Source organism: Podarcis tiliguerta, assembly GCF_965153285.1.
Source record: "Podarcis tiliguerta genome assembly, chromosome: 12".
NCBI lineage: Eukaryota > Metazoa > Chordata > Lepidosauria > Squamata > Lacertidae > Podarcis > Podarcis tiliguerta.
The window spans coordinates 59,973,702-59,999,215 of record NC_139545.1 but is presented as its reverse complement, the minus strand read 5'-3'; the positions used below and the strand labels follow the sequence as shown (position 1 = coordinate 59,999,215).

Below are 25,514 nucleotides of genomic sequence, written 5' to 3'. Positions count from 1 at the left end.
CTGTCGCCCCTCCAGCCAAGGAAGACGTATCCTCAGAGAAGGGCAGAATTCTACCCAGGCAAGGCCATCCAAGGACCGTCCAAAGAGGGCCAGAGAGGGAGGTGGGCGAGGAAGAGGGCTGCATGGGGCCCCCCAGACTTAAAGTTCCCCAGCCTTGATTTAAACCAAGAAAACACCTCACCAAATTTAAAAGTAGCTGCAAAAAAAGTGCAGCACATTAAAATTAACCAAACACAGACTGGAATGTCTTCCAAGATCTTCTTGAAGTCTGGCAAAGATGGGAGCCATTATGTATAGGAGGCATCTTAAATACCTAAAGGATATTGACAAGCCGGAACGTGTGCAGAGGAGGGCGACCAAGATGATCAAGGGTCTGGAAACCACATTTGAATGCTGAATCGCCTTGGCACGCCATTCGCACCCAGAGCTCACCATGGCCGCTTCCCTGTCCTGGGCAGAGCATCCTCTGGCCTGCTGGCCTTGCATCCCTCCTCCCTCTGCCCGCCATTTATCTGGTACCCTGAAAATATCAAGGCCAATGCTGCTGGTAATGAGAATGTGCTGAGACAGGAGGAATGAAGGGGGGGGGAGAGGGAGGGAGGGGGAGAGAGAGAAAGAAAGAAAGAGAGAGGGGGGAGGGAGGGAGGGAGGGATGGGAGAGAGCGGCTTGTGGAGATTTCTCCCTTCTCCGCCTGTTCCTCTAATGAAAGCATTTGTTAAACCAGCCCGGCTTTTCCCAGGCATTATTGCCCACAGCTTGTAATTTTGATTTTTCTCTTCCAAAATGCACCCGGCTTCCTAGCTACACTTTCTGAAAAGGGATCTCCCAGAAGCCGGAGCTTAGGCACAAATCTTCCAGGGCTCTCTGGGGATATTGTGACGCAGTGTTCCCGTCTCTGGGCGGAGAGAGACTCGGGGTTTTCCAGCTTTGGATTCCTTGGAGAATGTGGCACTTTTAGGATATCTGGTTTTATTTACACATATGTACAACCCGAGCATAAGGTGGAGGGTTCACGGCATTGACACCCAAAGAAATCTTGCTTCTCCTCCTCCTCCTCCTCCCCCCTCTTCCTCTATATTTATATTTATTCCCCACCTTTTCCCCTGACAGGGTTTTAAGGTGGCTTACAGAGAAAAATAAGAACTGCTGAAAACATAGGGGGGAAACATAATTAAAAAACAATGAACCATCAATAGAATTAAAACTAGATATTGTGGTTGTTGCCCTTGTCTGTCTCAGGAGACCATGGAGGGGGTTCCCCTTTGGGGTGACGTCAAACTGTGGGAAGGTTCCATAGCCTGCTGTGGTTGGAGATACACTCTGTACAATTAATTACAATAAAAACAGCACCAGCCCTCTCGTTAAAAGCCGTCGGCTCCCCAAACCCTGTTGGAACAGGAAAGTCGTCACTTGCCGGCAGAAGGACAGCAAGGAGGAAGCCAGTCTGGCTTCTCCAGGGAGGGAGTGCCAAAGTCTGGGAGGAGCCACCACTGAGAAGGCCCTTGTTGCAGCCCAGAGCAAGCAGGTCTCTCTATCTCCGGCTCATCGGCCCTTGATCTCCTACCTAAAAAGACAGGTGGGGGTGCAGGAAAGGCCCCCCCATTAGCCTGGTGAGCCCCATCACTTGGCTGTAGCTCTCACCAATTTGCATGCCACCTTCCCATCGTCAAAACCCTGCTCAAGGCAGCTTACAACACAACAAGATTTACATAGCTACAAAGTAGTCATAAATGAAAAACACATCAACAAGTGCACAACCAAATCGAGCAATTCCACCCTAAATCATGATTCATCGTAAGATGTAAAAATAAAGATACAAAAATGTAATAAGAAGAGCAGTAAACGCCAACCCCCGGCCACCAGGATCAAGGGATGCTGACCAGGATGACCTTTGTGGCCGGATGAGGCCCCTGTCTTACCAAGAGGCTTCTCTGACCCTCACTGGGCACAGGACCCCCCAAATTGGAAGAGAATCAGGGCATCACCCAGACTGCCCACCCCTAATCCACAACATCACATCCATCTCTCTCTCTCTCTCTTATCTCATGTGTGTGTGTTTGTGTTGGCACCCGTCTGCCTCAAAAGACAATGGAGTGTGCCTCCGAGGGTGAAATCGAACTGCTGGAGCATCGCAGCGCCTGCTGTGGCTGCAGAGATTGGTGACTTGCAACTGCTGCCTCCCAGGACTTTTTTGTTGCACTAGCAGCACCAAGGTCACCTCCCTGCGGCACAAGCCGGGGCCATGTTTCTGGGGGTCCTGGGCTGCCCAGATGACTAGACCCTGCCCCCCTCAGCCTCCCTGAAGACGTTGGGCACCAGCTTGGCTGCAGGAGTTGCCAGAAGGAGGAGTACAAGGAGTCCAACTGCCTTAGGGACTCCACTCCAGCTTTCTGTAGCCATTTCCTCTCCTGAAGACGGGAGCAGAGGTTTAGGATCAGAGTTCTCCTTCTCCGAGATGGACTCCCTTCCCAGGTGGGCGAGCCCCATCTGTCCCGTCCCCCCCCCCCACTCCTATCTGTGGCTTCCAGGTCCAGCAGCAAACCTCCAAAGCTGTGTGCCCCATATTGAATTGTGGGGTGAGCCAACTGACCCCTGAACATGGGCCCACATGCTCTGGGTCTCAAGGAACCAGGCTGAGCAAGACTGGGCCACCGGCAGGTAACACAAGTAGCAGAGAGTGTGTGCTTGTGGCAGGGTGTGTGTGTGTGTGGTGTTGATGGGGAGATGCTGTGAGAAAGGAAAGGGAGGGGGCACTTGCAGCCTTGGGGAGACTTGGTGACCCCCCCCCCTTTGTGGGATTTAGCCACGGTGACACATTCAGAGGCTGGATACTTTGCACAGCCAGTTGGTGGGCAGGGAGAAGAGCCTTCAGAGGTCTCTCTGCTTGTGAGATTTCCAGAGGGATCTACCTGCCTTCTGTCAGGGACAGGAGAGCCTTTGATCTGTGTCAGCAAGAAACACCGCTCTGGTTCTCTCTCTCACAGATGCAGCATTTTTGAGCAAGTCTTGGCTGCCCGCCTTTCAAACTGGGCTTCTGAAGTGCTAGAAAATGCAGGTGAGCCAGGACTCTGGGCTCTCTCCATGTCCCTGCGAGGGAGCCAGCTACTCAAAGGAAGCTTTGTCTCTCCACACAAACGCAGAGCCTGTAGCTGGATCAGGCCAAAGGGGGCCCATCTGGTCCAGCATCCTGTCCTCCCAGTGGCCAACCAGAAGCTCCCCCTCAATGGAGGTCTTTAAGCAGAGGTTGGGTGGCCATTTGTCAGGGACACTGCAATTCCTGGATTGCAGGGGGTGGGCTGGATGTCCCTCGGGGGTCCCCTCCCACTCTGCAGTTCTGTGCCTGTGAAGCATTGCTGTCTCCAACTGCAGAGGCAGAACAGAGCCTCCCACAGTCCTCTCCTCCTCCAGGAATTTGTCTCACCCTCTTTTGAAGCCATCTGGGCTGCTTCCTGAGGGAGGGAGTTCCACAGCTGAACTCTGCACTCCCTCAATTCCAGACCTTGTGGGCATGAGTTCCTTACAGAAAAGGGGAAACTGGGATCTAGAGAGATGGTGGCCCCAGAATGGGGTTTCATTCTTTGCTGCTGGCACCAACAATCAGGAAGCAAACCCAAGACTGATGGGTGTCAGAAAGGGGTGTTGCTTCTGCTCCTCCACCCGGAGAGCAGCTCCCCCAGCCATGGATGCCTCTTTGCAATGGGATGACTCAGGTCTTACTCCCTAACACAGGGGTCAGCAAACTTTTCCAGCACGGGGCCGGTCCACTGCCCCTCAGATCTTGTGGGGGGCCGGACTATATTTTGAAAATAAAAGAAAAAGAATGAATTCCTAGGCCCCACTGTAACGGCAAATTCTGGGTGCGAGGCTGCTCTGCCACCCAGCTCGTCGGACTAAGTCCGCGGGTCCCTGTGGAGGAAAATGAGTTCAGCCGGAGACAGGAGCAAGCTGCAGAAGATCCATGTTTATTGCGCAACAAGGTTCAAGGCGAGATTGAACAGCGAGAAAGGGGTGACACGAACTTTTGAAACTTCCCTCCATGTCCCAGAATACAGTGCAAAATACATCCCAGCTACATCATGAATACATTAAGAAGAGGTTGGGTTACACAGATTACATCATGAATATATTAAGAAGAGGTTGGGTTACACAGGATTAACATATGGAGGAGGGAGGGGGGAATATGCAGAGCTGGAGATATGCGTAGATAAGCACATCCTGAGTCCAGGTGATGAGAAGACAATGGTCCATGTATGCATAGTCTTCCACCTGGCATTGCCCAGAGGAAAGGCCAGGCAGAGTGATTTGACAGGATTAGGGTCTTAACACCTTGCTTGAGGGATTATGGAGGACAGGGGAGGTGTCATGGAGTCCTAGAGAAATTGAGCAAATTGGCACGTTGATTTTCTATGAATTTTATAGATTTTAGTCCCTTTTGTCATTGACAATTGGAAATAAATGGATATATTGTAGCGAAGAAGGAGGTGAAGAAGACATGCCCCCCCCTTCCGTATCACCCACAAATAACCCAGAGATGCATTTTAAATACAAAGACACATTCTACTCATGTAAAAACATGCTGATTCCCAGACTGTCTGCAGGCTGGATTTAGAAGGCATTTGGGCCAGATCCAGCCCCCAGGCCTTAGGTTGCCTACCCAGGCCCTGACACCTGAGAGAGACTTCCAGGCCAGGCCTCCTCCTTCTGACAGGGAGAAGGTGAAACTGCGGAACCTCTCCTTCGCCTCTGTCTTCACCCAGAGGGAAAGCAGCGCCCAACGTGATGATCACAGAATGAACGATGCAAGTGGGGAGATGCGATTGGAAGTGGTAAGGGAACACCGAGCTTCTTCGAATGAATTCCAGTCTCCAGGGCATGATTGTTAAAGTTATAAGTTTAATGCAGGCATAGGCAAACTCGGCCCTCCAGATGTTTTGGGACAACAACTCCCATCATCCCTGACCACTGGTCCTGTTAGCTAGGGATGTTTTAGTCCCAAAACATCTGGAGGGCTGAGTTTGCCTATGCCTGGTTTAATGTATATAAAATGCTGTGATTGAATACCTTGTATTTAAAATGCTACAATGAGAAGTTTACCAAAGGCAAAAAAAGGTTGCACTCTGGCAAAAGCGTCACCACAGAAGGCTGTTATTTTTCCATTAGAAAGAGATAAGCTACCTGATGACTCAACTCTGGAAAGGGGAGCTGCAGAGTTCTCACAGCAGGAAGCTGAAACTCCCGCCAGGCAGTCCGAGTTTCCCTTCTGCTTAGAGAAGAATTGGTCAACATTTGACAAATACAGATTAGCCGGCAGGAGTTTTCACAAAAGGAAAGAGATCACAGACAAAGGAAGGTGGTTAATTAGCTTCTGGGCTACGTTTTTGCTCCGCTGGTCTCTCTCTCCTTCCCCGGCCCTCTTTTCTCCTTTCATTGACAAGGCTGGCTGTCATTTATCTTCTAACAGCAAACAGGACAAATCAGGCTTTCTATAATTAACACGGGGACGCAGGCCGGCCTCTTTCTCTGTGGCTGGGCTGGAAAATGGGCTGCGAAAATGAAGCTGCACTTTAACTGCTGGGAAGAGGGAGGGGAGGGAACATCCGAAGAGGCCAAGCAGGACGCAGGCACAAGAGCCTCTCTCCTCTTGGGGCAACTGGAGGCAGAGCAGAGCCATTGAGCCTGGGAGACATCAGCAGCCCTCTCCTCTATAAATTCCTCATTTTGCAGGGGGCTTTTTGCACATCCCTGACATCTGTGGCTACAATGAATCCAGGTGCTCCGCAAGGAACGTCCCGAGAGCTGGAAAAAGGAAATAAATATTTTAGGTCTTTAAAAGAAATAGCAATAAAGATTAATTTTTAAAAACACACATTGGGTACCCCCAATCAAGCAGAAATATATACCCGGTATATATGTATTTGTATATATTTATATAACACAGTCATGTAAGAAATACACGCCTGGCAGTATATAAAAGGAGATCAGCACCTGGAATGCTCCCAATTGCATCTGTTGTGGGAGATGAGAAATTTAATCCAGCAGGTCAGTTGGGGACACTCGAAATTTGGAACATAATCAAGGTTTGGGACTTTTCAGGGGCTGGGCGCAAATGAGCCGGCAATTAGGAGAACGCAAGGCCTGCTCCCTTCCTTCCAGTCTGTACTCATAAGGATGTTTTTAAAGTAGGCTGGGTCAAAGGCAAACAATAAATAGAGAACAAATGGATTAAAAAAATATTAATGGGAGGAAAGGCCCAAGATGTTTGTGAAAATATATTGGGATACTAATGGTTGCAAGATCTAATTTACAACGCTCACAAGATACTGGATGTTCTGGGACCAAACTCTGCAAAATACCACGCTTTTTTTAATCAGCAGAGGAACCACCTCCTCAAAAGCCACTAATTAAAAAAGAATTGCTTCAAGGTGATTTATCAGCAGCTTTGGACTACTTGGAAATCCTCCTGCGCCGGAAAAAGGGGAGGCGGCAGATGCCGGAAGGGTAGTTTCCCTCTCCCTCTCATAATGCTGGAATTTCTGGACATCCAGTGAAGAGTCAGGACAGACAAAAGGAAGGGCTTGTTCACACAGTGCACAGTTAAACTGTGGAACTCCCTCCCACAGGAGGCGGGGGGGCTACCAACTTGGAAGGCTTTAAAAGAGGATTGGACAGATTCATGAAGGCTCCCCAGGGCTGCTGGCCAGAATGGTTCTGTTCTACCATAGGAGAGAGAAGAGGGGAGGGGAGGGGAGGGGAGGGGAGGGGAGGGCTCCTGCGCTCAGATCTTGCTTTCCCTTTGGGGCTTCAGGCTGGCCACTGGGAGAGCAGGATGCTGCCCCAGGTGGGACCCTGGTCTCATCCAGCAGGGCTCCTCTGAGGTTCTTTGTGTGGGCAAGGGGGATTTTGTTCACCTATGGTGCAAGAAAGGGAGGGGAGAGGAGGTCTTGGGCCACAGTAACCACCCAAATTGGCAAAATGTACCACGGACTGCAAGAAGATCAAACACATCCATTCTTAAGGAAATCAGCCCTGAGTGCTCACTGGAAGGACAGATCCTGAAGCTGAAGCTCCAAGACTTTGGCCACCTCATGAGAAGAGAAGACTCCCTGGAAAAGACCCTGATGCTGGGAAAGATGGAGGGCGCAAGGAGAAGGGGAAGACAGAGAACGAGATGGTGGGACAGTGTTCTCGAAGCTATGGACATGAGTTTGACCAAACTGCGGGAGGCAGTGGAAGACAGGAGGGCCTGGCGTGCTCTGGTCCAGGGGGTCACGAAGAGGTGGACATAACTAAATGACTAAACAACAACCAACATGATATTCTGCTAGATCCCTTCTTCTGTTTGATTAATTATGTAAAGAACTGGATTCTGACTAACCATCAAACTCATCCTGTGTGTCTAAATACTGGCTAAAAGCTGGAAAGACAATAAGAAGCCAAATAAAAGGAACTTTCTCTGTAGGCACAACTAAATATTATAAAACTGGCTGCTACGAGATAAAGAAAGATTTACCCAATAAACATTCGGCCCTTGTAACATAACTTATGCAAAAATAGCTAACATTTTCGGGAGGAGGAAGAGCCTCTGAGCCGTTTTAATTTTCCTCCCAGCTGAAGTATTGTTTTAATCTCTCCGTCTCTGTTTCACATTATTTTGGTTGCTTTCGGCGCCACTTGCAGTCCCTTTTTCTGGTAGTAAATTTAGCACAAAGCCACTTGTCTCCCTCTTTCAAAAGCCCCGTCTTCTCTTTCAAGAGATGGGCTCGGCACAGTCCCCCTCCCGGCCACGGCTGGCCTAAATCCAGAGGAACATTTGGCCCCAGTCACGTCTAACCACGAGGCAAAGGCTTCCTGTGAGCAGGATGCAAAGTCCTGGGCAACAAGGGCAGGCAGGCAGGAGAGATGTTCCACCTGCCAGGCAGTCAGGGCAGCCAACAGACCCTCCTGGCTCGGGAAAGGGAGTGAGAAACATAGAATTGCTCCCTCTTCCCCGTGGAAGCCCTTGAGATATTTGAAGATGGCCCTCCTGTCTCTTCTCAGTCTTGTCTTCTCCAGGCTCCATGTCCCCGGCTCCCTCAACTGTTCCTCGTAAGGCTTGAAGTGACAAGGAGGCGGCCGTCTGAGTTTAGCATGTAGAACTGGCCCAGAGAAGAAGGTAGGAAATAATTATGCAGAGGATGCAAAGCTATTTCTTTTCCTTTGATGGGGTTTCCAACTCATGTTAGGAGTTCCACGGTTGCTTATGCTTTTAATTAAAAGTGACCTTAGCATTTCAGTCGGCTGAAGATCCCTTCTTAAAGCTCCATGCATTTTGCAAGTTGAACCTTTGCATTCTGAAATAATAAAAACTACCCATCATTTATTTATTGTGCTTCTACCACGCCTTTATCTCCAAAGAGCTCAAGGTCACATACATGGTTCTCCCCTTCCTCTTTCAGTCCCCACGACAACCCTGCGAGGGAGGTTAGGCTGAGAGACGCAGTGACTGGCCAAGGTCACCCAGTGAGTTTCCCGACCTAGTGGGGATTTGAGCCCTGGTCTCTCCCAGGTCTTAGTCCAACACTCTAACCACTACACCTTGCTTCCTGGGGAATCACTGCCAGCCCTCTGCACACACACCTCCTTGCCTTTGCCTTACCTGCCTTCCTCTACTCACCTGAGCACAGAGACGCTTTTCCTGCCCCCACCTGACTCTCAGACCCCCAAAGCACACACCAGCCTCTCCCAGTTGGGGTGGGTCACAGCCCCTACTTCTGCCCTGGGGGCTACCAGGCCCCTGACCCCACCCTGAAGAGTCCCACCTGGCCAAACCCGCCTTTGACTGCAGAGACGGGAAACCTGAGAAGCACCGGGCTGCTCTTCTATTTGGGGTGGGAACTGAGTTATGGGTCCATTTATATTCCATTTATATGCTACCTGTTCCCACCAAGGAACTCACGGCGGTTCACATGCTTCTCTCCCCCGCATTTATCCTCACAACAACCCTGCGAGGTGGGTCGGTGGCTGCCAATGGAGCGGGACTGGGAGTCCCTCCGTACTGAGAGGGCATCTCTACATCCGTGCGTCGCTCAGAGGAAAGGGACACCCCCGACCCACCAGCCCTCCGGGTCCCGAGCGGAGGCTTCGTTTCCGACGCCGGCGGGGCTCCAGGCCCGGGCAGAAGGCGCCGCCGCGCCCGGCCTCCGCACCCCGCCATCCGGCTCGCCGGCCCGGCCGCCGTTCAGCACCTTGGAGAGAGGCGCGGGCCGAGATCCAGGCGCCCCTTCGGCTCGCCGGCACCTGGGCGGAAGGCACTCTGCGCGTGCTCAGAGGCGCGCTCTCCGCCAGGCGCTCTCCAGAGTCGAGCTTTCCACGGGCGCCGACCCTTCTCGCCTCCTGGTCCTGGGCGTCCCGGGCCTCCTTGCTTGAGGACCCCCGGACGCCCCCCTGGCCAGTCCGGGGGTGGTCAGCAGAGCCCGGCAGCCGGCGGGGCCAATAGGACCAGGCGCCCTGGCCAAAGGCGAAGGCAAGAGGCAGCCCGACTGGGCCGTGAGAGCCACGCTGGGCTGGTAGACGAAGCAGGCAAGGCGGGAGGAGGAGAGGGGCTTGAGGGGAGGGGTCGATCCCTGGGAGAGGCTGAGCCCCAGCTCCAGGGGGGCAAGGGCCGGACTCACCTCAAACAGGACCTTGTAGAGTTGGGGAAAGTTCAGAAAGTTCATAGGGGGTGGAGCGGCTCCCCTATGAAGAAGCCTTGCAGCCTTGGGACTTTTTAGGGGAGAAAGAATAGAATCAGAGAACCAGAGAGCTGGAAGGGACCCCAAGGGTCATCTAGTCCAACCCCTGCAAAGCAGGAATCTCAGCTTAAGCACCCAAGAGGTGGCGTGATAGACTTTATAAAATTGTGCCTAACACGAGAAAGTGGACAGAGAAGAGTTTCTCTCCTCCTCCCATAACTCGAGGACCTCCAATGAAACTGCATGTTGGAAGATTGAGGGTGGATAAAAGAAAGTCCTTCTTCAGCAGTGCAATTAAACTGTGGAACTCCCTCCCACAAGAGGCAAGGTGGCCATCAACTTGGGTGGCTTTAAAAGAGGATTGGACAAATTCGTGGGCTATTGGCAGCTCCTGGCCAGGATGCCTGTGCTCTGTGCTCCACAGTCAGAGACAGCAACGCTTCTGAGTCCCAGCTGCTGGAACCCCAGGAGGGGAGAGGCCTCTTGAACTCAGACCCTGCTTGCTGGTTTCCCACAGGCACCTGGCTGGCCACAGTGAGAACAGGATGCTGGACCTGACTTGATCCAGCAGTCTCTTCTCATGTTTTTATATTCCTATGTTCCTCCACCCTAAATTTATGTATTTAAATCACGTCTCTCTTGCATTAGTCTCTACAGCCAACGGCAGGCGCTGTAACCTCCCAACAGTTTAACTTCACCCTGAAGGTGCCCTCCTCCGTTGCCTCCATTGTCTGCACATCCAGCTAGTCCACATGAGGCTTAGAGAGCTGCCTCAGCCCCCTCTTACTGAGAGGGCAGCTTCTTCAGATTTGGTGGTGGTGCTTCTGCAAATGTTACAAGGATTTGAAATCCTAGAAAGGCAATGATAGAACAATAATGTAGAAGCACAAGGACAGAATCCAAGGAGGCCAGACAGCAGCTTGGCTGGGAGTCCTGGAAGACCTGCTCCCTGCCTTGCAAGCCCTTTCCTGCCTGGCCTGGGAGGGCCCAGACTGAAGGACTGACTCCAGCTGCAAAGGCTGAGGCTGCTGAAGAGACTCTTGGGCTGGGGGATTGCTGGGGGGGGTTGTTGAGGGGGTGTTGCTGCTGTTATTGATACCAATTTTGTTACATATTTATTATGATTTATGTTGAAATTGTTCAATTTGATTGTGCGCCTTTTGGAGGTTTTGTTTATTGTTTATGACCACTTCTGTTATGCTTTGAATTGTGTAATTTCTTTCATGTTGTAAGCTGTCTTGAGCGTGGTTTTTCCTATGGAAAGGCAGAATACAAAGAGAATGGTGTCTGTGTGGTGCCTTCGTGTGAAGAGCTTGGGGAAGCCGCTGGCCTTGACCTGCTTTTGAGGTGGGTGCAAAAGCAGGATGGTGGCAGCTAAGAATAGAAACCCAAAGTAACCCAGCAGCCCAGAAACCAAAAGCGCTGACCAGGTTCTCAGGAAACGGACGGCAACAGATTGTTTCTTGGAAAAGAGCAGCTTTGTGCTGCTGTTTGGATTGGGTGAAGGTTGAAAGAAGGACAGCAGGGTCCTCTAGGAAAGGTTGCTAGAGAGAGAGGGCAAAGAGGCAGAGCTGAGTCTCTCTGCAGAGCTTTGCCTTATCAGCAACTATCTCAGCCAGCAGAAGGCAGCTGGGGAGCCCAGGACACACACAGAAGAGTCTCCACAGCATTGGACATTGTGCATCATGCAAGATTTCAGAGGAGACTGGAAATATCCAAGGGCAGGCAGGGCCGGAGAGTATCCCAGCTGAAAGTATTAAGGTAAATACCAGTATTATATAACCTGAATGAAAGGGAAAGCTGGGCACAGAGAACTACGTATCAAAAGCAAATCCCCTACCAGGTGTATTTAAATCTGAGCTGTTTACACAATGCTTGACCCCTATGGAAAGGGAGGACTTCAGTCGTGATAATATGGGGCCAAGAGCATTTTGCCATGCCTGGCTATCTAAATATTATGGAATCATGGAATCATAGAGCAAGGGTCATAAAATTCAACCTCCTGCAATGCAGGAATCTCCGCTAAAGCACCTTTGACAGATGCCCACCCAACCTCTGCTTCAAGACCTCCAAGGAAGGGGAGACCACCACCTTCTGAGAGAGTTCATTCCACGGTCAAACAGCTCTGGCCATCAGAAAGTTCTTCCTAATGTTAAGTTGGAATCTCTTCTTTGTTTGGGGCTTCCCCTCTGGGGCAGCAGAAGACCATCTGACTCCCTGTGCAAAGTGAATCGTCATTTGCAGGAGGTTTTGTTGGTGTGAACTTCTTCTGCCTTCCCAGCCTCCCCCCTCCTCTGCCTTTCCCGCGTTCTGGATCAGCTGCACAAATCCTCTCTCTCAGCCAAGCGTGTCAGTCAGCAAACTCCTTCCATTAGGGATTGCTGATCCATCCAGGCAGGTCAGCAAACTTCCCTTGATTGCTTTCCAGGAGAAAAGCTTGAAGGTGAGTCAGCATCTTCTCCCCCAGATGCTTCTCAGGAACCCAACAGCATCTAGGAAGGGTGCAACAGGAGGCAGTGATGGCCGGGCTTGGGGAAGCGCCTGCCTTTCCAGCCCCAAATCCAAGGAGGAGACAGTGCTGGACCATGTGGACCACTAAGAACATGGGGTACACACAGAGGAGAAGCAGGTCTCGTGGCACTTAGACTCCTAGAATCCTAGAGTTGGAAGGGATCCCAAGGCTCATCTAGCCCAACCCCCTGCATTGCAGGGATCTCAGCTCAGGCAGCCATGACCAATGGCCATCCAACCTCTGCTTAAAAACCTCCAAGGAAAGAGACTCCACTACCTTCCGAGAGAATCCATTCCATGGTTGAATGGCTCCTACTGTTGGAAAGTCCTTCCTGATGTTTAGTTGGGGTCTCCTTTCTTGTAACTTGAGTCCATTGGTTCAAGTCCTACTCTCTGGAGCAGACTAAGCATATCCAGCTCCTTCAACCGTTCCTCATAAGGCTTGCTTTCCAGACCCATGATCATCTTGGTCTCCTTCCTGACGACGGGAGGTTGAATGCAGGTGAGCTGTGCAGAAGCACGCTGGCAAGGATGCTCCAAGCAAGCTGCTGACTAGCTCTGACGAGGCTCCTTTTATTAGCAGAAGTTAACAATTGGAAACAGTAGTGAAACCACCCTGAACTTAACGTATTTCCATCTACGCACATTTCCAGCGTTAGCAAATACACACGTCAGTAGGTGTTTCCCTGAAATGTTTTCCCCCGATACTTGATTATGTCCCTGGTCATGCTCCAGCCAAGCGATATGTCTAGCAAACAATTTGTAAGAGGACAAATGGTCAGGGGGAAAACCTTGTTTCCTAGCCAAGAAGGCAAAAGGTCAGGGAAAGCAGGTGCTATGCTCCTTGAGAGCCAGTGTGGTGTAGTGGTTAAGAGCGGTAGACTCGTAATCTGGGGAACCGGGTTCGTGTCTCCGCTCCTCCACCTGCAGCTGCTGGGTGACCTTGGGCCAGTCACACTTCTCCGAAGTCTCTCAGCCCCACTCACCTCACAGAGTGTTTGTTGCGGGGGAGGAAGGGAGAGGAGAATGTTAGCCGCTTTGAGACTCCTTCGAGTAGTGATAAAGTGGGATATCAGATCCAAACTCTTCTTCTTCTTCTTGACATACTGTTGTATGTCTGGTGCGAGGTTTGCCTTCGCAAAGTGGAGCGTTACTTCCACAATCTGTGTTTATCCAGGAGCAAATCAGTGATTCCTGCATTGCAGGGGGTTGGACTAGATGACCCTTGGGGTCCCTTCCAGCTCTACAATTTTTCATTTTATGAAGTCCTGATGAATTAAGCAGAACTTGCTGCCAAGTCCATCTGCTCTGGTAAGTGGTGTCCCTCCAGCAGAAGTGTTGGGGCTCTGATATAAGATATACATGCCACGGAAGTGCAGATCCTGTTCACAGCACCAGTCGCCACACAGAAGCAGAGTGAGGCCCAAACCTTTTGCTGCTGTAGAAGTAGCAGGCTGGGCGAGCAGCTTGGGATGAAGTTGTACACAGAAAGACAAGTGCCAGCATGTAGGCTTTTCTGATACAGATATTTAGAGATATAGAGAATCACTGTTGCTCTGACTAACACCAACCAACCAAGACAGAACACAACACAACCGACACCCATCAATCACAGCTCTCGTCAGGGCTGTGAGCCGTTACCACGGCAACCGGCGCACTTGACCTGGCACCTGTGATTACCTCACCCAGGGGGTGATTGATGCTCATGAAGGAAATTAGCCCTTTCCAGTGTCCAGCTACTCCAACCAGCCTCTGTCCGGCCCTCTTCTAGCTCAGAATACCTTTTCCATGGAGCATGCCTGAGCGGCTTTGCAGGGAACCCCCTTGTTCTGAACCCTGACACCTCCCAGAGACAGCTGGGCACACAGCAGCCACGGGAAAGGCTCTCTCCTGCCTTCGCTCCCGTTGCAGACTGGTTGCGTGGCTCTGCCATTCCCAGGGCAAACTAGGATTCTGCACACAGTTCTTGACTCCCGTCTCAGATGTGTGGAGACACACACACACCCCGATGTGGGAGGGGAAATGAACTAAGCGACACCTTAGAGAAGAGCAGATTTATGGGGGCCCTGTGAGCTTACAGAAGCAAGGGCAGCATCTTATGAAATAGCTCTTGCCAAGATACATTCACGATGCCATAAATCCGGCCGTCTTTAAGGTGCCTCAGGGCAATTACAGTTGCTGCAATGGACTCACATAGGTATTCCTCCAGAGTTCACCCCCATGGAAGGAAATGAACTCTTCACACGCACAGGGGAAGTCTATTCTTTATTGTTATTATTTCAGGTGTTATGTCTGAGGCCTGGCTGAAGATAAGCTCTGTATGAGAGATGATTATTTTGAAGAAGAAGAAGAAGAGTTTGGATTTGATATCCCGCCTTTCACTCCCCTTAAGGAGTCTCAAAGCGGCTAACATTCTCCTTTCCCTTCCTCCCCCACAACAAACACTCTGTGAGGTGAGTGGGGCTGAGAGACTTCAGAGAAGTGTGACTGGCCCAAGGTCACCCAGCAGCTGCAGGTGGAGGAGCGGAGACGCGAACCCGGTTCCCCAGATTACGAGTCCACCGCTCTTAACCACTAGACCACACTGGCTCTCTTTTGGCTGATATGCATAATGGATTGGATTGTATGATGAAACATGTATGCATAACATCATCTCTCTCAATATCTATTCATGCAACTCTTTTAACTGTTTAATATGTGCAGGTGCTTCTATGTGTTGTCTGTCTGTTTGGGATGCCTCCTGGGAAGTGACTCGTATGAATCCCACCACCTCACAGGAGCTGCCCCTGGAAAAACCGGAGGTTCCATGGATTGCAACGTCCCTCTTTGTATTAGAGGAAATGGAGCCAGGGCTGCAGGCGGCCAAGGCAAGAGCCAGTCCCTGCTGGCATCCCAGGCTGAAAAGGAGGCCGAGGGCAGGGCTGGGAAAGTGAATCCACCTGAATTCAGACAAGGCTAAAAGAGAGAAGAGGGCTGGCGGTTGATGGCTCCACATTTTGTCAGAGGCAAAATGCCTTTTGAAATACCAGTTGCTGGAAACTGCAAGAGGGGAGAGTTACTCTTGTGCTCGGATCCTGTTTGTTGGCCCCTGCGAGAAGAGGATGCTGGACCAGATGAGCCTGGGCCTGATCCAGCAGCCAGGCTCTTCTTACACTCAGGAAGGAAGGTCTACTGAGACTGGCTGGATAACCTACTTGTGTTTCACTCCTGCGATTGGCTCTGTTTACAAACATGAACTCTGGATTGTTTTCACCCAAGACATTTTATTGTTTTTACAGATAAAGAGTACAAATAAACACAAATCGATAAAATCATACTGCATGTGCAGATTCTCCGAATCTCGAGACTTCCCCCTTATCCCATCCATGGAGTCTTATTTCTCAACTCTGGATTTCTGGCTACAGCCAAAGCCTTGAGGTGATGGAGGGAGCTCCCCGTCAGCTACCGGTTCCCAGTGGCCACCAGATAAGCTCCGTCCTAGGGAGGTGGGAGAGTCACCCAGGGAGGCTGCCTGCCTGCCTGCTGCTCAGCTGTTGTTTCCTCTGCTGGGCTGCGTTTGCAGCTTTCATTCTGACTCCAGGCTGCCCGCTGCTGATGTTTGGAGCTGCTGCTGGGCTCCATGGCAAGGCCAGGAGGGACAGAAGTGCTGGCAGGTGAGCAGGACCTTGGAGCACCTCTTGACATGATACAATACGATACAATATGATAATCTTTATTGTCATTGTCCCATACAGAACAATGAAATTGAAAATCTACATCAGACATTCAGAAACCAACAAGCCTGCTATCCCAGCTATCCCAGCCTGGTTAGCCCCCTAAAGACTCTGATACCCCAAAATTAAATACAATATACTCCCATAGAGACTACCTTACACTGTGTTTAAAACCAAAATCGCATTTGAACAGGCCCTCCTCACCTGGACTCCCTGCTGTGGCGAAGGCATCCTCCTCCTCCTCTTTTCTCCCTTCCTCTCTCCTCTGGCTTGTTTGTTGTGAGCACTTCTGACATTTTGCCCTGGGTGGCTCTCAGGGGACCCGGCGCTCCTTCCAAGTCCTGAAATACCACCAGCCTCTGCGCCCTTTGAGGTGGAGCAGAGGGACAGAGGGCGGCTTGGAGAGAGAAGCCGGGAGCCCCTGGGCCCAGACCTCAGAGGGGGAGGAGGGGGAGGAGGAGGAGGAGGGAGCCCAGAACCCGGCAGGTTCCAGGTGCTTCCCTGGATGTGAGCCAAGAGGAGACCTGGCGGCAGAGAAAGGCTCCCAGGTGGGAGAGGGAGGCAAGCAAGGGTCTCTTCCACCCACCCAGATGGGGGCAGGAAGGGGGGGCAGGAAGGAACGCTGCTCCTTCAGCCTCTGCAGGACCCACAATTCAGTGAACATAGAGTGGATTCAGTATCGCAAAGGGACAGTTTAGACTTAATGCCTTTGAACTGAGTGCATGTAAAGGTACATGTTGTTGTTGTTGTTTAGTCATTTAGTCGTGTCCGCCTCTTCGTGACCCCCTGGACCAGAGCACGCCAGGCACTCCTGTCTTCCACTGCCTCCTGCAGTTTGGTCAAACTCATGCTGGTAACTTCAAGAACACCATTTGAGTCAATCTGCATCAGTGGAGATGCATTCAGAAGCAGGAAGCCCAAGGTGTTGGGGCCCAGATGCTGCCCTGGGCAGAGTGGCAGGCTGGCATCCCCAGGGAAGACCAGAGGTGGTGGCCCCAGAGGAGGCGGGGGGGGAGCCTTCCAGGTCATCCGGAACTACAACTCCCATCATCCCTGGCAACTGGCCATGTTGCTGGGCTGCTGGGATTTATAGTTCAGTCACTGAGATAATGCTGACAATGTTGTTATACAAATCTATGATGAAACCGCCCGTATAGTAAAAGCTATGGTTTTCCCAGTAGTGATGTATGGAAGTGAGAGCTGGACCATAAAGAAGGCGGATCGCCGAAGAATTGACGCTTTTGAATTATGGTGCTGGAGGAGACTCTTGAGAGTCCCATGGACTGCAAGAAGATCAAACGCATCCATTCTTAAGGAAATCAGCCCTGAGTGCTCACTGGAAGGACAGATCGTGAAGCTGAGGCTCCAATACTTTGGCCATCTCATGAGAAGAGAAGACTCCCTGGAAAAGACCCTGATGTTGGGAAAGATGGAGGGCACAAGGAGAAGAGGACGACAGAGGACGAGATGGTTAGACAGTGTTCTCGAAGCTACAAACATGAATCTGACCAAACTGCGGGTGGCAGTGGAAGACAGGAGTGCCTGGCGTGCTCTGGTCCATGGGGTCACGAAGAGTCGGACACGACTGAACGACTAAACAACAACATGATGAAACCGCACTTGAATATTGTGTATAATTCTTGTTCACTCACCTAAAACAGGACATTGTGGTTAGAAAAGGTCAAGAAATGGACAACCAAAATGATCACGGGGCTTGAGCGACTTCCCTGTGAAAAAAAGTTGCAGCGTTGGGGACTTTTCAGCTTAGAGAAAAGGGGAGGAAGAAGAGACGGGAGGGAGGTGGATAAAATCAGGCAACGCTCCCAGAAAGTGGCTGGAGAAACGTTTTCCTTCCTCTTTCAAGAGACTGGAACTTCCAGTGATGCTGAACGGTGGAACTTGCCCCAACTTGGATGGTTTTAAAAGAGGATCAGACAAATGAATGGAGCAGGAGAAGGCTGTCAGTGGCTGCTAGCTATGCTCTGCCTCAACAGTAGGGGGCAGCAATGCTTCTGAGTCCCAGTCGCTGGAAGCCCCAGGAGGCGAGTTCGGATCCTGATGTGGGTTTTCCTTTTTTTCCAAATAATCTTTATTAACAAACCAATCAAATCACATTAATTCCAAATTATAAAGCCAATTTTTTAAATTTTTGTTGGGGGTACCCATACTTCGAGCTCAGAAAGGGATCCAAACATCTCTCTTGCTGCTGCTTTAATATTCACAGTTCTGTCCAATCTTCTCTCTATTGTTTTCTTCATCTTCTTGTTGTTATCGTATATTCCTTTCTTTGTGACCTCTGATAGTCTCCACAAGCGGGTTAAAAACAAACCTTGTAATGTGGGTTTTCCTTTAGGGTTTCTGGCTGGTCCCCGTGAGGACAGGATGCTGGACTAGCTAGGACCCCTTTGGCCTGATCCGGTCCCCCCTTCGATCAAAAGCTCCTCACACTCTGCTCTGTGGGGCACATTTTCTCAGCTAAATGGGGCTGCTTTTTCCTACAGTAAATATTTTTTATGTCTGCTGGCTGGTTTATGTGTGTTTGGGGAGGAATTCTTTTTTGTTGACTAAAAGTTGTCAATCAGTTGACGGAACCTATGAGAGCTGGACCACGAAGAAGGCTGATCGCCAAAGAATGGATGCTTTTGAATTATGATGCTGGAGGAGACTCTGGAGAGTCCCATGGACTGCAAGAAGATCCAACCTCTCCATTCTGAAGGAAATCAGCCCTGAGTGCTCACTGGAAGGACAGATCCTGAAGCTGAGGCTCCAAGACTTTGGCGACCTCATGAGAAGAGAAGACTCCCTGGAAAAGACCCTGATGCTGGGAAAGATGGAGGGCACAAGGAGAAGGGGACGACAGAGGACGAGATGGTGGGACAGTGTTCTTGAAGCTACCAGCATGAGTTTGACCAAACTGCAGGAGGCAGTGGAGGACAGGAGTGCCTGGCGTGCTCTGGTCCAGGGGGTCACGAAGAGTCAGACACGACTGAACGACTAAACCACCACAACAAAACTGGTTGATGCAACGGTGATTAGCTGTGACTTCCTGCCTGGCAAGCGGTTGGACTAGATGACCCCTGGGGTCCCTTCCAACTCTGCAATGCTAGGATTCTGTCAAACGCTGCAGCCCTGCAGGAAGCGCCCTTCCGAATGATGGAGGTTACCAAGTGGGGCGTGAATTCCCCCCGCCCCAAACACACCAACACCAACTGGCGAGGAGCAAAGAGCGGACCCGGCTCCCCAGGCCAGCTCCGGGAGGGGCCACGAGCCCCCACAAGCCTCCCTCCGACCCTGGCCTTCGAGCTCCGGAGCCCGGACAACGCCTCGTGGGGAGCCCGCCTTCCTCCCTGGCACCGCTGGGGCTGGGACTCGGTCGGGGGACGCCCCCTCCCAAGCGTAGAAGCACCTCCTGGAAGAGGGGTCTCCGAGGGAGCGGGCACTCCCAGGACGCGCTGTCTGCTCCCCGCCGATCCCGCGCCTCCCCGGGCTCTGCGCCCTCGCCCGCCTCCCCGCGTCTCGACGTTCCCAATAGGTTCCGGGGCTGCGCGCCCGCAGGAGCTGCTCCCGCGCAGCCCCGCTTCCCCCTCTCCCCCAGCCGCCTCTCTCTCTCCACCCTCCCCGGTCCGTCCGTCGCGGCGCTGGGCGCCTCCATTGGCTGCGCGGCGCGCTCTGGCTCCGCCTCGCCCGGGCTCTCCCTCCGCCGCCGCCGAGCCGCCGCGCATCTCTCGCCCGGCCTCGCCGCCGCCGCCGCGCTCGGAGCCTCGCCTGCGCGGACCAGAAGGCGGAGACGCGCCCCCGGGGCCACGCAGCAAGCCGGCCGGAGAGACCAGCGGGCGCCCGCCGCCCCCCCCCCTCGCCTGCCGTCCCTCCTCCGGTCCCTCCCGCCGCTGCCTTCGCCTTTGCCTAAATAAGGGCGCTCCTGCTGCCTCCGCCGCCGCCGAGCCAAGCCGGGCCCGTCCCGTCGAGCAGGAGAGGCGCGCGGGGCGCCGGGCCGGACGGCGGCATCCCTCGGCCCCGGCGGGGCTCCCGGGCCAGCCGCTGTCGGGGCGCCCCATGGGGCTGGGCGCCGCCCGGAGACGCCCCCTGCCCGCCGCCTAAGCCCCGGCACCTGCGGGGGAGCAGCGCCCGGCCGCGCCGACGCCGCCCCGGAGCCGGACTGCGCGTCGGCAGCGCGGAAGGGCCCACTTGGCCCCAGCACGCCCCTTCGAGCCCCGGGCGCGGCTTGGGGGGCAGCAGAGGCCGGAGAGCACCCTCCCCTCCCCGCCGGGCGGCTGGCGGCTTGACGGGCCCCAGCGCTGGGCCGCCCCTCGCACTCCGCGGACGGCCCCGGCTGCGCGTGGGGCGGGGGAGGCCGGGCACCCCCATGGGCTGACAGCATGCCTGTCCGGCGCGGGCACGTGGCCCCCCAGAACACCTTCCTCGACACCATCATCCGCAAGTTCGAGGGGCAGAGTAAGTAGGGCTGGAGGGGGTCCCGGAGCGGAATTGGGGGCTGCTCGGTTGGGGGGTGGGGGCGAAGAGAGGCCTGGGGTGGTCAAGGGGGAGGTCAGTGCTCTGACATTATGGGGGTCATGTGGGGAGCTCCAGGCAGGTCTGTGGCGGCCCTGTGTGTTGGGGGCTCTGGAGTCAGAAGTGGGTCGTACATTTGTTTATTGTTGCATTTATTTATTTTGCACGTCTGTCCCACTGCCCCCCCCCCCGTGTTCCCCTCACAACAACCCTGCGAGGTGGGCCAGGCTGACGGGCTGGGGCTGGTGGTGCGCACCCCTGTGAAGGGCTGCTTGCAGGTGCAGGCTGGGCCCCGCTCCCTTGTGCTCCCAAACTGCCCAGGGAATGGGGGCCTTGCTGCTGGGGGGTCCACCTGCCCTGGGGACGTGGGCAGCTCCATGTTTGCAGCAGGACGCTTGCCAGCTTGGCCTGCGCTTGGCCACCTGGACTGGCGAGGGACCGGCCGCCCCTCTTGGAGTGGGGCCTGCCTGCCTTGCAGTCACTCCTGGGCTCAGGCCTAGTGGTCTGCTCTCCTTCCCGGGACCCCCTCCCTCTCTTTCCGGGGTGGTGGGGGCAGGTCCCTGGGCCCCAGGGCAGGAGGAGGAAGAGGCAGCTTTCCGCTGTGGGGTCCCTCTTCCTCCTAGCTGGGGGACCCACCAAGAGCCCACACTATTGGGGAGCAAGTGCCGGCATCCAGAGCGCCACTGCAGGCACCCAGATTTCCATCTCTGGCCACGGGGATTTTGCACAGCAGCAGCGTGGAGCATATGGCAGAGTGTGGGCGTTTGTGTAGTGTTCGGGTGCCTGGATGTGTGCATGCCTCATGGTGTTTGTGTATCAGAAAAGGGGTTGTGTGCACGTGCAGGCACACACACGCAGTTGTGCAGTGTTGATAACCTGGTGTGTGTCTTTGTGTCTGCTGGTGGGGAGCCGCTGGGCTGATGCCAAGGGAGTGGAAGGGGGCCACTGAGCGGCCAAACCCTTTCCCCTACCTTCCCTCTGCTGGCTACCTTAAGGAGGACAGAGCTTGGGGGGGGGGGATCCTGTGACCTCTCAGAATGCGCTGTCTCTCTCTGTGTGTGGCTATTTTCATGGTGCTCTGAAACCTTGAGCCGTTTGGCTTGCGAAGAATCACCAACACTTTCTGGTCCTCCCCAGAGTTAAGGCAACTCGGAACATTTCAGGGTGAAGAAAACTATGTGGGACTCGCCTCTCCTTTTGCGCCCATCATCCTGAGCTGATGACCAGTGGCCTGGGCTGGAGGGGCGGCGTTGGGGGTAGGCTCAGAGGTGCTTTTTTCCTTGGGGGAGGAAGAAGAAGAAGCAAGCAATTCCATTGTGCAAGCAAAACTCCTTGCACTGACGGAGTTGGATCCTACCCGCCCATCCACATTTTGCTCGGTGCTTGTTTTCCTATTTGTGCCCAACAATAAAATAGCGTCTAGATCTGCCGTTCCCTTAAGAAATGAGAGAGAGTCTCCTCCTGGGCCTGGGAGGGTCTTCCTCCCCCCCCCACCTGTGCCCAGGACAGGACTTCCCCGCATCTCAACCCTCCTGGCAGATGCCTGGCTGCCTGCTCTCTGCAAACCTCCAGAGGAGGTTCTTTGGCTTCCCTGGGCAGCCTTGCTTCCCTCCCTCTCCCCTGGTAATTTAACCCCGCTGCCTCTTGGCTCTCCGTGTGGCATCTCTGCAAAGGCTGCTGCAGTCTGTTTTCTTTCTTGGGGGCCAGCTGCCGCCGCCGCTGCCGCTGTTGCCGCCGTGCTCCTCCTTGCAAGCGGTGGTGGCAGCGAGCGGAGGGCGGCCTGCTCTCCTCCTCCTCCGCTTAGGCCTCAGCTGCCTTTCAAGGCCAAGGCAGACAAATTGGAGAGGATTCAGGGAGGGAGAGATAAGGCACTGTAAAGCACGTTGCGTGAGGGAGGTTAAACAGTTGGGGCACTGGGGCTGCTTCGCCTTGAGCAACCAGGAGCCCGATAAACATCTCTGAATACTTTGGGTTGTGGAAAAGCTGGATAAACATCGCAGTGTGGAAGGCAAAAGCTGGCCTGGGACATCAAAGGGGGGATTTTGAGATTTGCAGGCGGGGGAGGCAGATTAACTTGGCTGCACTGAATGAAAATGGCAAAGGGCAGATAGAAATTGAACCTAGCAACTTTTGGGGTTCAAGGGTTGTGGCTCCTCCCTTCCCCAAGTCAGGCTGGAGGCCACGGGGTCTTCTGCCCTAGAGCATGTGAAGAAGAGGGATCTCTGGAACATTTGCAGAGTATCCTTCTGCAAGGAGCTTGCCCCTCTTCCTTGCCAAACCCTGGGCTGGAGAGGAATGCCGTCCCAGCTGGAGCTGCTAAGCAGCCTGGGCTTTGGCGGAGCTCTGGGGCTTGATCCCTGGGTTCTGCGGAGAGAGAGACAGGGCCACAGCCAGCTTGCACAGGATCCAGGACCGAGCCACCAGGGCCACCTGGATCCTTTTGGGAAGGCTCAGCCTCGCAGCAGAAGGAGAGGCTTGGGAAGCCTGTCTCTCCTGCCCAGTGGGCTCTGCTGGGTGGCAGATGGTCTGGGAGAGCCAGAATCATGCTTCAGCTTGGAGGCTGTGGCAAATTTCCCACACCTGTTTCTCTGCAGACAAGATGGCTATGATTCTGGCCTGCCTCCGCTCTCTCCAGGGCAGCCACCTGCGCCTGGAGCGCTGCCCGTCCCGGCTGCCAGTTGGGAGAGGCGGCTCCTTTGCTGGCGGAGCTGGGCTTGTTAATGCCCCATTTAGGGAGGGCTGGCTGCCAGGTGGCCTGCGATCTGTGGTCACTTGGCCTGCAGTCAAGCAGGCTAACCTGGAGCAGAGATGGATTTGCAGCTGGCCGGCTACCACCTGGCCTCTTCCGTCATTACTCAAGAATATAACATGAGCTGCAAGAGTCTGGCTTCTTTGCAACGGTATATTTGAATTACACAAACTGGATTTCCTGCTAACTTAGGGGCCAGAAGCTTTGGTGTACCAGAGTGGGCTTCCCCTGGAACAAAGATGCTGGGAGGCTGCCCCCAGGGAGGAGGAGGAGGAGGAGGAGGAGAAGGAGACAAACCCTTGGAGAAACAAGACACAAAAAAGCAGGACAGTCGGGAACCATGCTGTATCTCTGCAGCAACAAAATCAATTCCACACCCTCACCTCGGACACTGTTTCTCAGCCAGAGGAGCAAGCACAGTGGTTGCAGACTTCAGAACGTACAGAGGTGACAGTGGAAGGGACAGTGTACAGAACAATTCCTGCCACTCCCCAGAAGAGGAAGAGACGTGTAGTGGTGATAGGTGACTATTTACTGAGGGGGACAGAGGCAGCAGCGTGCAGAGGAATGACTCATGGTTTCAGTTGTCTCTACACAAATGCACAGAGTATAGGAAACAAGCAAGACGAACTGGAGCTTTTAGTATCGGATGGCACATATGATCTGTTAGGCATTACTGAAACCTGGTGGGATGAGATTCATGACTGGGATGTAGAAACTGAGGGGTATGACCTGCGCAAAATGAATAGACCAAACAGGAAGGGGGGAGTAGCAGCATTATATGTAAAGGATGTGTACATTTGTGAAGAAATCCATGACCTGAGCATGGAAAGCAGAATGAGAGTATAAGGGTTAAAATTGTAAGAGAGAGAAGCAACAGTGACCTTACTGTGAGGGTCTCCTATAGATCTCCAAGCCAGACTGAAGACTTGGATGACGCCTTCCGAGAGCAGATTAGCACACATTCGAAAAGGAGATATATAGTCGTGGTGGGAGACTTCAACTTCTCTGATATCTGTTGGAACTCAAACTCTGCCAAGAATGTAAGGCCTGACAAATTCCTCCATTGCTTCGCTGACAGTTTCATTTCCCAGAAGGTGGAAGAAGCAACAAGGGGATCATCTGTCCAACAGGGAGGAACTAATAAATGAAGTGGAAGGACAGAGAAACTTGGGAGGAAGTGATCATGTCCTCCTGGGTTTCAGGATACAGAGGAAAGAAAGATCAAGCGGTGAGTCCTCTGGAGAAGATGGAGAAATGCTATTGGGTGACAGAAGGCAGAATTATTCAACTCCTACTTTGCCTCTGTCTTCACCCAAAAGGAAACCAATGCCCAACCTGGTGATAACAGAATAAACAATGCAAGGAGGGAATTGCAACCCAAGATAGGAAAAGGGGTGGTAAGGGAACAACTAGCTACTTTAAATGAATTCATATCTCCACGGCCTGATGAGCCAAGGGTACTAAAGGAGCTTGCGGGTGTAATCTCAGAGCCTTTGTCTATTATCTTTGAGAATTCTTGGAGAACAGGTGAGGTCCCTACAGACTGGAGGCGGGCAAATGTTGTCCCCATCTTCAAAAGGAGGGGGGAACCCTGGTAAACATTGAACGGTGAGCTTGACATTGATACCAGGAAAGATCCTAGAACAGATAATTCAACAGTCAGTCTGTGAGTACTTAGAAAAGGATGCTGTGATTTCTAAAACCCAGCATGGGCTTCTCAAAAATAAGTCATGCCAGACAAACCTCATTGTTTTAATGGAGTTACAAGCTTGATGGATCAGGGGAATGCTGTGGACATAGTGTATCTTGATTTCAGTAAGGCTTTTGACAAAGCCCCCTATGATATTCTCATGAGGAAGCTGGTAAAATGTGAGTTGAATGAAGTAAGGTAACTGTTAGGTGGATTTGTAGCAGGTTGACTGATTGAACCCAAAGAGGACTCATGAATGGTTCTTCGTCATCCTGGAAAAAAGTGACAAGTGGGGAGCCGCAGGGTTCTGTCCTGGGCAAGTGGTTGTTTAACATTTTTCTAAATGACTTGGATGAAGGAATTGAGGGGATGCTCAACAAATTTGCAGACGACACCAAACTGGTAGGAGTAGGTAATGCTGCAGAAGACAGAATCACAATTCAAAATGACCGTCACAGACTGGAGAACTGGGCACAAGCTAACAAAATGAATTTCAATAGGGACAAATGTAAGGTTCTGTCTTTAGGCAGGAAGAACCACATGCAGAAATATAGGATGGGGGAAACCTGGCTTACTAGCAGTACATGTGAAAGTGCCATGGGCATAGCGGGGGGCGGGTAGCTGCCCC

The 25,514-nt window shown here is 52.8% G+C and overlaps 2 protein-coding genes across 2 annotated transcripts in view; one reads left to right on the top strand and one right to left on the bottom strand.

Moving 5' to 3' along the window:
• The window catches only part of LOC310660981 (protein HEG homolog 1-like), a 194,351-nt gene that overhangs the window by 6,690 nt on the left and 162,147 nt on the right, over positions 1–25,514 (bottom strand). The gene's annotated exons all lie outside the window — the stretch shown is intronic.
• Positions 20,086–25,514, top strand: part of KCNH2 (potassium voltage-gated channel subfamily H member 2) — an 81,372-nt gene continuing 75,943 nt past the window's right edge. The window contains exon 1 of the mRNA XM_083406124.1: positions 20,086–20,387. Coding sequence (XP_083262250.1) covers positions 20,312–20,387 — 76 coding nt within the window. The 5' untranslated portion in view covers positions 20,086–20,311. The remainder of the gene's footprint in view (positions 20,388–25,514) is intronic.